Source organism: Oncorhynchus nerka, linkage group LG15 (genome assembly GCF_034236695.1).
Source record: "Oncorhynchus nerka isolate Pitt River linkage group LG15, Oner_Uvic_2.0, whole genome shotgun sequence".
NCBI lineage: Eukaryota > Metazoa > Chordata > Actinopteri > Salmoniformes > Salmonidae > Oncorhynchus > Oncorhynchus nerka.
The window spans coordinates 43,830,098-43,845,013 of record NC_088410.1 but is presented as its reverse complement, the minus strand read 5'-3'; the positions used below and the strand labels follow the sequence as shown (position 1 = coordinate 43,845,013).

General features: G+C 42.2%; 1 protein-coding gene across 4 annotated transcripts in view; it reads left to right on the top strand.

Moving 5' to 3' along the window:
* The window catches only part of LOC115142757 (receptor-type tyrosine-protein phosphatase alpha-like), a 47,799-nt gene that overhangs the window by 17,231 nt on the left and 15,652 nt on the right, over positions 1-14,916 (top strand). For 3 of the 4 annotated variants that reach the window (XM_029682469.2, XM_029682466.2, XM_029682467.2), the window contains exons 2-5: positions 7,236-7,282; positions 7,914-8,004; positions 11,408-11,797; positions 11,897-11,917. In XM_029682469.2, coding sequence (XP_029538329.1) covers positions 7,262-7,282; positions 7,914-8,004; positions 11,408-11,797; positions 11,897-11,917 — 523 coding nt within the window. In that variant the 5' untranslated portion in view covers positions 7,236-7,261. The remainder of the gene's footprint in view (positions 1-7,235; positions 7,283-7,913; positions 8,005-11,407; positions 11,798-11,896; positions 11,918-14,916) is intronic. The other variant, XM_029682468.2, reaches the window with a different exon arrangement.

Here is a 14,916-nt window from a genome sequence, read left to right as displayed (position 1 = left end):
GGCCGTGTATGGACCACTGTTGCTGTTTATTTTACAGGCACATTTTGTCCGAATATGAAGATGGTTGGGTGAGCGCTCGGTCGCACTTTAACACCTTTCTGTCCTACCGACAATTGCAAAGAAATTTTAGATCGTTCCTCTTTCGATCCTTTTGAAATCAGATGACAACTAAACAAAGCATGAGGAAAAAATACCGAAAAACAGTCTTTCTGGTGCAGTATCGAACATGACGGTTTTGTGGACGGCTTTATTATAGCCCTTGACTAAATGAAGCGTCATGAAAGTTAGGCTAATAAATATAACATATTGTAGTCACTTCTGAATCTACACTCACTCTCCATTTTTAGGTGGGGTGGCATCAAAACAGTAGTCAGTCTCGCAGTAGAATAATTGTTTAGCCGCCTAGAAATGGACCACTTGACGAGACATCTCATCTCAGGAGGTTGCTGTGATGAGAATGCAGCAAGATGTATCGAAACGTAGGAAGTGAAGAATGGGGCACTTTTGGAAAAGTTATGCAGATTCTGGCTCGAGCAAACCCAGGTGGCGTGATGTTAAGAAAACGTCTTTTAGTTCCACAGGAGCTTGCTAGAACGTTATAGACGTGGTCAATTATAGCCTTAATCAAATTGGGATGTGCTTGTGTGGAACTAGGCCTAGATAGCGGAAGATTGCAATCCGAAATGAAGCAGTGAGAGGAAGCCGCTGTGGACCCACTTCTTTGTTCTCTGCGCTAGTGGAATATCTTGGTCGGGCACGGCTGTCAACACCGCTTTCGTAACAGGAAACTGGTAAGCGCAAGAGGAGAACGTTGTACCTTTTTGTGCAGTACAGTGCACAGTATTATGGCATAGGCTACTAGGCATATAAGATGTTTGTGTTGTCCAACTTGTATTTTTTAGAACGCTAGACTGTGTCGTCAGCTTCGTGATGAGGCTGCATATGCTCATATGGATGTGCGTGATTCCGTGCCCTACTACAACCAGAGATTGTTCACAAAGCTTTCTCTGCCGTCTCCGCTACAAATGGAGAGATCCATCACGCCAAAGGGTGGCTGCTCTCTTACTTGACTATAAAAGATGGCACTTTGTTGTGTTGAGTGGGTATAGCCTAGGTATGAAGTAGAAACACTTGACTAGTGCCTCCTTGAATTAATAATGTCCTCTCTCCACTTAAGACACTGGGACATCCCTCTCACAGCACACACTCCTCTGTGGATGACACACACACACACACACACACACACACACACACACTGAAAGGGTTTGGGGACTGCTTTGGTGGGCAAAACGCATTTAACCAGGTCCCCATAGACTGATGCACTCAGACCTATAGATCAGACTGGTAGGCTCTACACTCATAAACTGCATCCATGTGGCTACTAGCTCCAGTTAGCGTCGGACAGCTTCACCTCACCAACATGAACACGCCACCCTATCACAGCAGGGTGACAGCAGTGAGTCATGTTTGTCCAAAAAGGCTGTTTAGGCTCCCAATGATGCATGCTGATTCATAAGCACAAAGTCTGATTCATACCAGACCGATGATGCAACCATGCTACATTTAGCCTAATTTAGAGAGGAAGCTTCTACTTCAATCAGGCTAATGTGATTTTAAAGTCACTAATGTCAGTGGGGAATGGTTGTGTCATAGCTGAGTCATTGGTTATGAGGATGGTTTTTCTATGGGTCAGGTGAGGGGAGGCTGGGGCATTGTACAGGAAGGGTTCAAGGGTCAGAGGCTGATTTTGGATGAGTGAGGAGTTTGCGGTACTAGCAGCCAGACTGCAGGGGAAGGAAGCAATGTGCTGGGTTCTCGTCGTTTTAAGACTTTCCTGCAGTCTGAGTCAGCTGGATCGACAGCCTAGCCTACTATTGAGGGAGAGATGCAGAGAAAGGGCTAAAATGTGCCGTTCCATACTTTTTTTCTGCACGTTATTGGGCACGTCTTTTTAAGTGTTTTATTTAGGAGGAAGGAAAGTTGATCCATTTCTTTTTGGTATGACATGCATAAGCTACAGTTAAGTAAAATACCTCAGTTCAACGTCTAGTTTTGATTTACGTTTGGTTGTTGTCAACTAATGTTAATAAAAAATAAACTGAAAACACGATTGGATTTAGGTTTAAAGTTGGACAATTATTTTTTTAAATGCCCCTATGTTGATGACACGAGGCAAATCCAATCAATTTTCCACATTGATTCAAAGTCATCACAGAAATGATGTGGAAACAATGTTGATTCAGACAGTTTTTGCCCAGTGGGTTGAGTTTGTAGGCCTAGGCTATCTGTTGGTTTTCCTTTTGGTTCTATCCTGGTTTCAGCTCAGTGCGGTCTTCAGCGATTAGTTTGCTTTAAAGTCAAGTGAAACAAACACTCCCGATGCACTAGGCCACCCTTTGATTTTAGGAACACCTCTTCTAAATTTAGCACAGGGACGAATCCTCATTCCCTGTTTTCATTTAGAGGTGGAAAACGGCACAAGTGAAATCCACCCTGTGTGTAGCAGTAGCAGAGTTGGCTGAGGTCTGAGGGGAAACTGCAGCACGGGTTGAGGTTTCTGGGGAGGTGGTTGGCACGGTTTGGGCATGGAAGGGAGAACTGTAATTGTGGATGTTTTTTGTCAGCTGTGGGTGCGTAAATGTGGGTGGGTAAGACCGGGGAAGGGAAGCGGGCAAAGTATTGGGGGAAGGGTAGGTACAGTGCTAGGCTAAATAATATGCAGCATGAGTCTGCAAGCTTGAATACCAAGTGTGGTTTTCACAATCCATTTTAAAACGATTCTGTGCTAAGGGACATTTCCTTCTAGAAGGACCCATGAGCACCAACATATGCAATACATAGGAGCAGTGTCACATTGGGTGTCAAATGAATACATATATATATATATATATATATATATTTTTCAACCATTTTCCAACCCAAAAAAATGTGGAATGAGCGAAGGCTTTGATTTCTGGTCAAACAGATGGAAAATGGGTCTTAGACAACATCTACCAGAAAAGGTGTTAGAAATCAATCAAAACACAATCATGTTGAAGACCACTGCCAACTAATATCAACACTTACATTTTGTTTTAGAGAAATGATTTGCCTTCTGTAAATTTAAGAAACATTGCCTTGTAATTCTGTTACCAAAAGCCCACATAACTTTAAGATATTTTCTAATTTCGCTCCCTCGTAAGGCAGGATAATGAAAGTTCACAGAAGTAACAAGTAAAGGTAGACCTACCAATTCGTTAGTGTATTTATTGATGTCAAGTTTGCTTATGAATAGTTAAGTGTTTACAACTCGTAATTCTGTTACCAAATTGGTAGTGGAATTACTGCAATTGAATTGGCTACAATAGGAAATCATAGTTGTCACAAACCACAGTTGGGTCACCTGCTACTGTCCTCCCTTCCACTGGCATGCTGTTATGTTCAGCTCAACTGTTTTCTTTCTGTTGTCTGGTGGTCAAAGCAAGACTGTGAAAAACATTCTGGACAACTTCACGCTCTCTTTCCTTAATGTCACCTCAACCTGGTTCTTAGTGACACCTACCCTCTTTCCGTTTACTGTAGCGAGCATCCTCGCCCACTAAGCACTGACCAACATCGGACATCATTGGACGGTGAAATTAGTTCAGTCCGCCCTGACCAAATCTGAACCAATCATAGACGTCTATGTTTCACAAGTTTGGACAGTAGTCCCACTGTACTGAGCTCTACTGAGCTCTACTATACTGCGATGTCCAAACTTGTGAATCATAAACGTCTATGATTGGTTCAGATTTGATCTGGTCTGGACCAACCATATGTTGTCGTGTTTGGGGGCGGAGCTCATTAGAATAATATTCAAAGATGCAAAATAAGGATATTGCATATTTCTACCTTTTGTAGCTATTCAGGATACATCACCATGAAGAGCATGAAATTCATATCCATAATTATGCATTTCTGTATAGTACAGATCAGGGACCCATGACGTAATTCCGTTACCGTAGTTCTGTAAAACTCGAGGTGTCAGTCATAGCGGACACCCCATTTTTCTGGAAAATGTGGTCGCATAAAATGCGGAGGGAGGTTTTCCCGTAATTCTGTAAATTAGTAGACCTTGTGCGTAGAGTTGTATGCTTTGTTAAACTCTGAAATCAATAGATTTGGTTTGGCACACATTCTAACGTGAAAAATCTGAGTCTCGGCGTAATTCCATTAATGTGGAATTGCCCCTAACAAAACAGAATAAATACTACTCGTTGATAGAACCATCTTAACCACTTGCTTTCCCCAAAACAGTAAGGATGGATCACAGTTATTCCCCTTAGCTACAAATGGCACAGTAGCGTTTTTTCCCACCCAATTCTGACGCTCTGGCAGTAAATCCCTGATAACCATACTTTGTGTGTGTGCGCGCGGAGCTGGAACGCAGTACAGAGAGACAGACGGGCTGGATTATTCTTGTATCAAGACCACGAGACTATCACAGCTCAGTCAGTGAGGCCACACCCAGTGGACTGGTGGGATTACACAGTTGTCAGCCCACCCAGCCTGCACTTTGAGCCCTTTCCTACACACACTCACCCTTATTTCAACTGACTCCCTTTCATAGCAGCTCCACTGCAGTCAACGCAAAAATACAACACATTTGATTTGAAATTATTGCGCAATACAGGCAATTTTGCCAAATCCGTGTCCAAATCTGAACAAATTTGTCTCAATCCAGTCTCTGCGTTCCTTCTCAATCTCTTAACTTCTTGATTTATCCCCAGAGCTCGGGTAACTAGGCTATCTGCAGTCTTGCTTATAGCCCAAGTTGAAATGCATATATGCCTACGTAAAATGGTGCTTTTTTTTGTTCCCTTCGCTGTGTCCCAGAATGTGGTAATTTATTATTCATGTTACGGAGCACCACCAAGACTCGTCTAGATATCGGAGAGAGGCAGCGTCTGGGATTTAGCAGACACAGAATGGTGGGCTTCTATGCGGGTCTGATGGCTGTTGGTTGCAGCATGGTACTGGCAACCTCGGGGTTGTGGGTAAGATTCCCGCATGGGTCACAGTAGTGTGTTAGGCTAACATTTGATAAAGGCTGGGATATGTAACGCTTTCAGAATTATAAAACATTAAAAAAAATTGAGGTAAGGGTCAGATATTTGGATAAATCACCACCTGGCAAGTTTGGGATTAGTCAAGCCTTGCAACATTGTTTTAGAGAATTTGGCATCATGTCCAGCCGGGCCTCATAAACACAGATCACATGTAACCACTTCAGCCCAGGACCTCCACACCACTGGCTTCTTCACCTGTGGGATCGTCTGAGAACTAGGGGGGGGGGGGCTTTTCTGTCTGTAATAAAGCCCTTTCTGGGCCTGGCTCCCCAGTGGGTGAGCCTATGCCCACCCATGGCTGCACCCCTGCCCAGTTTTGTGAAATCCATAGATTATAGCCTAATACATTTATTTCAATTGACTGATTTACAGTGGCTTGCGAAAATATCCCCCCCGGCATTTTTCCAATTTAGTTGCCTTACAACCTGGAATTGAAATTGATTTTTTTTTTGGTTTGATTTACACAACATGCCTACCACTTCAAAGATGCAAAATATTTTTTATTGTGAAGCAAACAAGAAATAAGACAAAAAAAACGTAACATTTTAGTGTGCATAACTATTGACACCCACCCAAAGTCAATACTTTGTAGAGCCACCTTTTGCAGCAATTACAGCTTCAAGTCTCTTGGGGTATGTCTCTAAAAGCTTGGCACATCTAGCCACTGGGATTTTTGCCCATTATTCAAGGCATAACTGTTCTAGCTCCTTCAAGTTGGATGGGTTCTGCTGGTGTACAGCAGTCTAAGTCATACCACAGATTCTCAATTGGATTGAGGTCTGGGCTTTGACTAGGCCGTTCCAAGACATTGAAATGTTTCCCCTTAAACCACTCGAGTGTTGCTTTAGCAGTATGCTTAGGGTCATTGTCCTGCTAGAAGGTGAACCTCTATCCCAATCTCAAATCTCTGGAAGACTGAAACAGGTTTCCCTCAAGAATGTCCCTGTATTTAGCATTCCTTCAATTCTGACCAGTTTCCCCAGTCCCTGCTGATGGGAAAAACATCCCCACAGCATGATGCTGCCACCACCATGCTTCACTGTGGGGATGGTGTTCTCAGGGTGATGTGAGGTGTTGGGTTTGCGCCGGACATAGCGTTTTCCTTAATGGTCAAAAAGCTCAATTTTTAATCTCATCTGACCAGAGTACCTTCTTCCATATGTTTGGAGAGTCTCCCACATGCCTTTTGGTGAACATCAAACGTGTTTGCTTATTTTTTTACTGTGTGCAAAGGCTTTTTTAGCCACTCTTCTGTATAGCCCAGCTCTGTGGAGTGTACGGCTTAAAGTGGTCCTATGGACAGATACTCCAATCTCCACTGTGGAGCTTTGCAGCTCCTTCAGGGTTTTCTTTGGTCTTGCCTCTGATTAATGCCCTCCTTGCCTGGTCTGTGAGTTTTGGTGGGCGGCCCTCTCTTGGCAGGTTTGTTATGGTGCCATAGTCTTTCCATTTTTTTTAATAATGGATTTAATTATGCTCTGTGGGATGTTCAGAGTTTCGGATATTTTTTTTATAATCCAACCCTGATCTGTACTTCTCCACAACTTTGTTCCTGACCTGTTTGGAGAGCTCCTTGGTCTTCATTGTGCTGCTTGATTGGTGGTGCCCCTTGCTTTGGGGTGTTGCAGACTCTGGGGCCTTTCAGAACAGGTGTGTGTGTGTATATATACTGAGATCGCGTGACAGATCATGTGACACTTAGATTGCACACAGGTGGACTTTATTGAACTAATTGTGTGACTTCTGAAGGTAATTGGTTGCACCAGATTTTATTTAGGGGCTTCATAGCAAAGGGGGTGAATACATAAGCACTCACCACTTTCCCATTTTTTTGTGTTTTAAAAAAAACAAACGTTTTTCTCTTCACCAATTTGGACTATTTTGTGTCTGCCCGTTACATGAAATCCAAATAAAAATTGGTTTAAATTACAGGTTGTAATGCAAAAAAATGCCAAGGGGGATGAATACTTTGCAAGGCACTGTATATGAACTATATTTTCGTTCAGTATAGTAGGAATGTTCTCAACAGGCAAACCAGCAAGATCCAAATAAAACGAATAATACAAAACTAGTTAAACTAACTAGTGAAACATTTCTAAGCACCTCTTTGAGATTCTAACAGTGTCTTCCTTTTCTGTTTGCATCCAGGACCACACTGTGCGAATGAGTGATTGATGCCAAATTCGCTCCTTAAGGTAAGAGATCAACTCCTTGTGCCACTCATCATTATAGGGTAAATCCATATAATTTCAATCATGTTCTGACTGCACCCATTTTTGGTCTAAACAAAACGTTCTTAAACTATTTTATAATTTTTTTTTTTATTCAGAAATTATAATAGTTTGTCAACCCTGTGTGTGAGATTAAAAATGGTATAAATCTCAACCGTTCATCTTTTCCAGTGAAAGACATGGATGTCTCGTGGTATGTTGGGGTATGCAAAATTGGTCAAGTTTGAGCACCTCTTTCTCCTGAATGTTTTGGCATTCATTCCAAAAAGTCACTTTCTGACCACCTCTTCCGTGGGCAAACATGTATGGAAAGTTTGGTTTAAATCAAAAAGCGGTGCTGTCAAACTGTTTGAATTCAAAATGATTTACTCTATAATCAATGCATTTTCTTGTAAAAAAAAATCTTAATCCCACCCAAAAATGTAAGTACCCAAATTTTGTTGGATTATTCTCTAAATGTGATCATGAAGGATTTACGATTAGGCCTCCAGTTACAAGTACCACGCATATGAATTTATAATCCGATCATGACCAGCTGCACTGTGAAAGGGTCATTTTTGGGTTGTCAGTAAGGCGTTTGTCCCTGTTCTCCCAGGGCAGTATGGGTGTGTGTCCCCTGCTCCTGCTGCTCAGTGTGGCCCTCGGGGTCTCTGTCTCAGCCCAGGGACCATCTCTCATCCCCGCAGGTAAGGAGGACCCACATGACATTATCACCTGAACAGTCGGAACCTACCGCTTGACACGATTTGACATATTGAACGTTCTATTGTAAAATGCTTGTTTGTATCACTGCAACTCCAATGAAGTTGCAGTTGAGCCATTACATGACTCAACACTAACATCACGGGTTCTCAAAGTTCGGTCATGGAGGTACGGCAGGGGGTCTTCAGCCAGATCTCTTAATATAACAAAATGGTAATATATATTTTTATATATACAGTTGAAGTCGGGAGTTTACATACACTTAGGTTGGAGTCATTAAAACTCGTTTTTCAACCACTCCACATATTTCTTGTTAACAATCTATAGTTTTGGCAAGTCAGTTAGGACATCTACTTTGTGCATGACACAAGTCATTTTTCCATCAATTGTTTACAGACGGATTATTTCACTTATAATTCACTGTATCACAATTCCAGTGGGTCAGACGTTTACATACACATTAAGTTGACTGTGCCTTTAACTTCTTGGCGCACCCATCCCGTTAGCGGGATCATTTTCGTCAACATCCGAATTGCAGAGTGCCAAATTCAAAATAAATTACAAAAAATATTTAATTTTCATGGAATCACAAGTGCAATATTGCAAAACACAGCGTAGCTCTGAAAGCAAACCAAGCGTTTATGTAAGGACATCTCTCTCAGAAGACGACAAAACATTACAAACAGCTAGCAGCAAAGTAGATTGGTCACGAAAGTCAGAAAAGCAATTAAATGAATTGCTTACCTTTGATCTTCGGATGTTTGCACTCACAAGATTCCCAGTTACACACACAAATGTTCCTTTTGTTCCATAACGATTATTTTTATATCCAAAATACCTCCATTTGGTTGGTGCGTTATGTTCAGTAATCCACATGCTCGAGCGGTCACGACGGGGCAGACGGAAATTCCAAATAGTATCCGTAAAGTTCGTAGAAACATGTCAACCGTTTTTTATAATCAATCCTCAGGTTCTTTTTACAATAAATAGTCGATAATATTTAAACAGGACCGTGGCTTTTTCAATAGGAGAGAGAGAGAAAATGTCTGCTCCAAGCTGTTGGCGCATGCAAAACTCTGCTGGCACCCAGCCATCCACTGACGCGATGTGATCGCTCTCGCTCATTTTTCAGAATACAATGCTGAAACTATGTCTAAAGACTGTTCACACCATGTGGAAGCCATAGGGAAAGGAATACGGTTGATATCCCTTTAAATGGAGGGAAGGCATGCAATGGAACAGGGAGGTTTCAAAATAAGAGGCACTTCCTAGTTGGATTTTCCTGAGGTTTTCGCCTGCAATATCAGTTCTGTTATACTCACAGACAATATTTTGACAGTTTTGGAAACTTTAGAGTGTTTTCTCTCCTAATCTGACAATTATATGCATATTCTAGTTTCTGGGCCTGAGAAATAGGCAGTTTCATTATGTTTTGCATCCAAACATCAAAATACTGCCCCCTACACTCAACAGGTTAAACAGATTAGAAATTCCAGAAAATTATGTCATGGCTTTAGAAGCTTCTGGTAGGCTAATTGTCATAATTTGAGTCAATTGGAGGTGTACCTGTGGATGTATTTCAAGGCCTACCTTCAAACTCAGTGCCTCTTTGCTTGACCTTATGGGAAATTCAAAAGAAATCAGTCAAGACCCCAGAAAAAAATTGTAGACCTCGACAAGTCTGGTTCTTCTTTGGGAGCAATTTCCAAATGCCTGACGGTACCACGTTCATCTGTGCAAACAATAGTACGCAATTATAAACACCATGAAACCACGCAGCCATCATTACCGCTCAGGAAGGAGAGGTGTTCTGTCTCCTAGAGATGAACGTACTTTGTTGTGAAAAGTGCAAATCAATCGCCGAACAACAGCAAAGGATCTTGTGAAGATGCTGGAGGAAACAGGTTCATAAGTATCTATATCCACAGTAAAATGAGTCCTATATCGACATAACCTGAAAGGCCACTCAACAAGGAAGAAGCCACTGCTCCAAAACTGCCATAAAAAGCCAGACTACGGTTTGCAACTGCACATGGGAACAAAGATCGTACTTTTTGGAGACATGTCCTCTGGTCTGATGAAACAAAAATAGGACTGTTTGGCCATAATGACCATCGTTAAGTTTGGAGGAAAAAGGGGGAGGCTTGCAAGCCGAAGAAAACCATCTCAACCGTGAAGCACGGGGGTGGCAGCATCATGTTTTGGGGGTGCTTTGCTGCAGGAGGGACTGGTGCACTTCACAAAATAGATGGCATCGTGAGGTAGGAAAATTAGTTGGATATATTGAACAGCTCAAGACATCAATCATCAGTAAAAGCTTGGTCGCAAATGGACAATGACCCCAAGCATACTTCCAAAGTTGTGGCAAAATGGCTTAAGGACAACAAAGTCAAGGTCTTGGAGTGGCCATCGCAAAGCCCTGACCTCAATCCCATAGAAAATGTGTGGGCAAAACTGAAAATGTGTTTGTGATCAAGGAGGCCTATAAACCTGACTCAGTTCACCAGCTCTGTCAGGAGGAATGAGCCAAAATTCACCCAACTTATTGTTGGGAAAAGGCTACCCAAAACATTTGACCCAAGTTAAACCATTTAAAGGGAATGCTACCAAATACTAATTGAATGTATGTAAACTTCTGACCCACTGGGAATTTGATGAAATAAATGAAAGCTGAAATAAATCATTCTCTACTATTGTACTGACATTTCACATTTTTAGAATAAAGTGGTGATCCTAACTGACCTAAGACACGGTGGTTTTACTAGGATTTAAATGTCAGGAATTGTGAAACTGAGTTTAAATGTATTTGGCTAAGGTGTCTGTAAACTTCCATCTTCAACTGTAAATATTACTAACAGATTCAATTCAGAGGGTGTAATATAATACAATGTCAAATTATTAATCTACAATGTATGTTCTTGACCCTGGGCAACATGGGAATATGGGTATCCACAGTACTCCACCAATTATAATTTCTTTCAACTCAATACTTCTTGTATTTCCCCAAATATTTTCTTTATTTTTTTATATAAAATGCATCGTAATTTACTTAGAACGTTGAAGTTTATCTGCCTCGTGGCAAAATGTGTAGAATTGGCTTTAAAGCTGCAACAACAAAACATCTCTCTGCCCCACGACAAAATGGGTTGTGTTGCAGAAAAATCGCTTGAAAACAGCAACAATTTCTCAGAGGCAGGCCTTTAAAATGTTCCTTCCCAGTGCCCGTGACTTGGTCTGTCCGTCCATGCACTGCCGAAGTCATAATTTAACTCCTTGTATGTTATTCTCATCTCACTTGTGTTCTGATTATGAAATGGTCCCCGATGAATTAGCTATCACAAAAAGTTTGAGAACCTGTGGCCTTGATGAACTGTATCTCTCTCATAGAAGGTCCAGTCTCCACTGCCAAACCCACGGATTCTCCAGCCACCACCCTCCACAATGTTCCAGTGGCAACAACCACCACCCCTCCAACAGCCGCAACGACACTGACAACAACCAGCACCGCAGAGGGGAACATATTGACTGCAGGCCCCAATGTCACCCAGGTGCCCATTCCCCCTCCACCACCCCCTGGCCCCACCATAGCCCCACAAGTCCCCACGGGTGCAACCACTGCTCCGCAACCACCCCCTGCTCCGACTACGCTCAGTCGGGGTGGGGAGAATGGGACCACACTCTCTGCTCCGGACAGTCACACAGACCCCTCGCTGGAGACCACCATAGAACCTACGGTGGAAGCCACGTCGCCCGACACTACTAGTGACACTACAACAGGTGTGTGTGTGTGTGTGTGTGTGCTTGTGAGTGAAAGGCGAGCAGGTCTGTGTGTGATGTGTAGGATGTTGGATAGTAACGATACTCTTTTACCCCCAGGTCGTGGAGAAGACGGCACAGGTAAGAGTGTGTGTATGTTGTCTCAAGTTACAACGTGGTCATACAGCTAACATGAGCACAACATAATGTGCCTTCAGAAAGTATTCATACCCCTCGACTTATTCCACGTTTTGTTTTTACAGACTAAATTCAAAAATAGATTCAATAAAATAATCTCACCCACCTACACACAAATACTCCATAATGACAAAGTGAAAACATGATTTTAGAAATGTTAGCAAATTTATGGGAAATGAAATACAGAAATATCAAATTTGCATAAGTGTTCACACCCCTGAATCAATGTTAGAATCACCTTTGGCAGCGATTACAGCTGTGAGTCTTTCTGGGTATGTCTCTAAGAACTTTGGATAGTACAATATTTGCCTTTTTTCTTTTTTTTCAAGCTATGTCAAATTGCTTGTTGATCATTGCAAGACAGCCATTTTCAAGTCAAAACTGTTACTAGGCCAATTGGCGACATTCAATGTTGTCTTTGTAAGCAACTCGTGTATATTTGGCCTTGTGTTTTAAGTTATTGTCCTGCTTCAAGGCGATTTTTGTCTCCCAGAGTCTGTTGGAAAGCAGACTGAACCAGGTTTTCCTCTAGGATTTGGCTTGTGCTTAGCTCTATTAGGTTTATTTTTATCCTAAAAACTCTCTAGTCCTTGCTGATGACAAGCATATCCATAACATGATGCAGCCACCACCATGCTTGAAAATATGAAGAGTGGTTCTCAGTGATGTTGTGTTGGATTTGCCCCAAACCTAGTGCTTTGTATTCAGGACATAGTTAATTTCTTTGCCACATTTTTTGCAGTATTTCAGTCTGTACTGGCTTCCTTTTCACTCTGTCAATTAGGTTAGTATTGTGGAGTAAAACTGCAATATTGTTGATCGATCCTCAGTTTTCTCCTCTGTGAATTAATCTGTGTTTGAAATTCACTGCTCGACTGTGGGACCTTCAGATAATTATATACTATATCTACAAAAGTATGGGGACACCCCTTCAAATTAGTGGATTCGGCTATTTCAACCACACCCGTTGCTGACAGGTGTATACAATCGAGCACACAGCCATACAATCTTAATAGACAAACATTGGCAGTAGAATGGCCTTACTGAAGAGTTCAGTGACTTTCAATGTGGCACCTTCATAGGTTGCCACCTTTCCAACAAGTCAGTTCATCTCATTTCTGCCCTGCTAGAGCTGCCCCGGTCAACTGTAAGTGCTGTTATTATGAAGTGGAAACAAGTGGTAGGCAACACAAGCTCACAGAACGGGACCACCAAGTGCTGAAGCGCGTAGCACGTAAAAATCATCTGTGCTCTGTTGCAACACTCAATGACGAGCATCAAATTGCCTCTGGGAGCAACTTCAGCACAAGAACTGTTTGTCGGGAGCTTCATGAAATGGGTTTCCATGGCCGAGCAGCCGCACACAAGCCTAAGATCTCCATGCACAATGCCAAGTGTCGGCTGGAGTGGTGTAAAGCTCACCACCATTGGACTCTGGACCAGTGGAAATGCGTTCTCTGATGTGATGAATAAATAACGCTTAACCATTTGGCAATCTTAACGGACGGTTCTGGATTTGGCGGATGGCATGAGAAAGCTGCCTTCCCGAATACATAGTGCCAACTGTAAAGTTTTGTGGAGAAATAATAGTCTGGGGCTGTTTTTCATGGTTTGGGCCCCTTTGTTCGAGTGGAGGGAAATCTTAACGCTACAGCAATGATGATTCTGTGCTTTGTGGCAAGTTTGAGGAAGGACCTTTGCGGTTTCAGTGCACAAAGCGAGGTCAATACAGAAATGTTTTGTCTAGATTGGTGTGGAAGAACTTGACTGGCTTGCACAGAGCCCTGACCTCAACCCCATCAAACACCTTTGGGATTAATTGGAACTGCGAGTCAGGCCTAATCGCCCAACATCCGTGCCCAACCTCACTAATGCTCTTGTGTTTGAAGTACAAGCATGTCCCTGCAGCAATGTTCCAACATCTAGTGAAAAGCCTTCCCAGAAGAGTGGTGGCTGTTATAGCAGAAAATGGGGACCAACTCCATATTAAGGCCCATGATCTTGGAATGAGATGTAAGATGAGCAGGAGTCCACATATCTTTGGTCATGTAGTGTATGTGTGGGGTACAGAGATTAGGTAGTCATTGAAAAATCTATTATTGCACACAGTGTCCATGCAGCCTATGTGATTTAAGCACATTTTTACTTATTTAGGCTTGCCATAACAAATGGGTTAAATACTTATCGACTCAAGACATTTCAGCTTTTCATTTTTCATTCATTTATAATCATCATTCCACTTTGACATCATGGGGTATTGTGTGTAGGCCAGTGACACAAGATCTCAATTGATTCCGTTTTAAGTTCAGGCCGTAACACAACGTTTAGAAAAAAGTCAAGGGGTGTGACTGCTTTTCTGAAGTCATAAGCAGTCGTGGCAGCGATGTGCCAATAATTAAACTGGCCTGTCGAACACACGCAGTATTCAAGCTCTGCATCTCTCCTCTGTCTGTATATATTTGTATCCGTCCTCTGTGCGCGCAGTATGAGCTGTTGAATTGGAATGGGTTGAATAGTCCTCTACTGCTCATCAGTTTCACTTACCTTCCTACCAACATGGTGCAGCACCATTCAATGTGCTGTGTCCATTCAATGTACAGTGTCCCACAGAGAACACTGAACATTCCACAGAATAACCAAAAATAACTATAATAGCAATAAGGCACCTCGGGGTTTGTGGTATATGGCCAATATACCACGGCTAAGGGCTGTATCCAGAACAGCCCTTAGCCGTGGTATATTGGCCATGTACCACCCCCCATGCCTTATTGCTTAAGTATTTGCAATATATGACTGTTCCTCATCTATTTGGTTAATCGTTTGTGTCGTGTTGACTCTTTCTGCTCTGTAATGACAGTTAACGGCATCGCTACTGTCATTATTATGAAAATGTTATGTAAGACTAATGACGATGTTGTCCAAAAAAACTGTTACCAAGATGT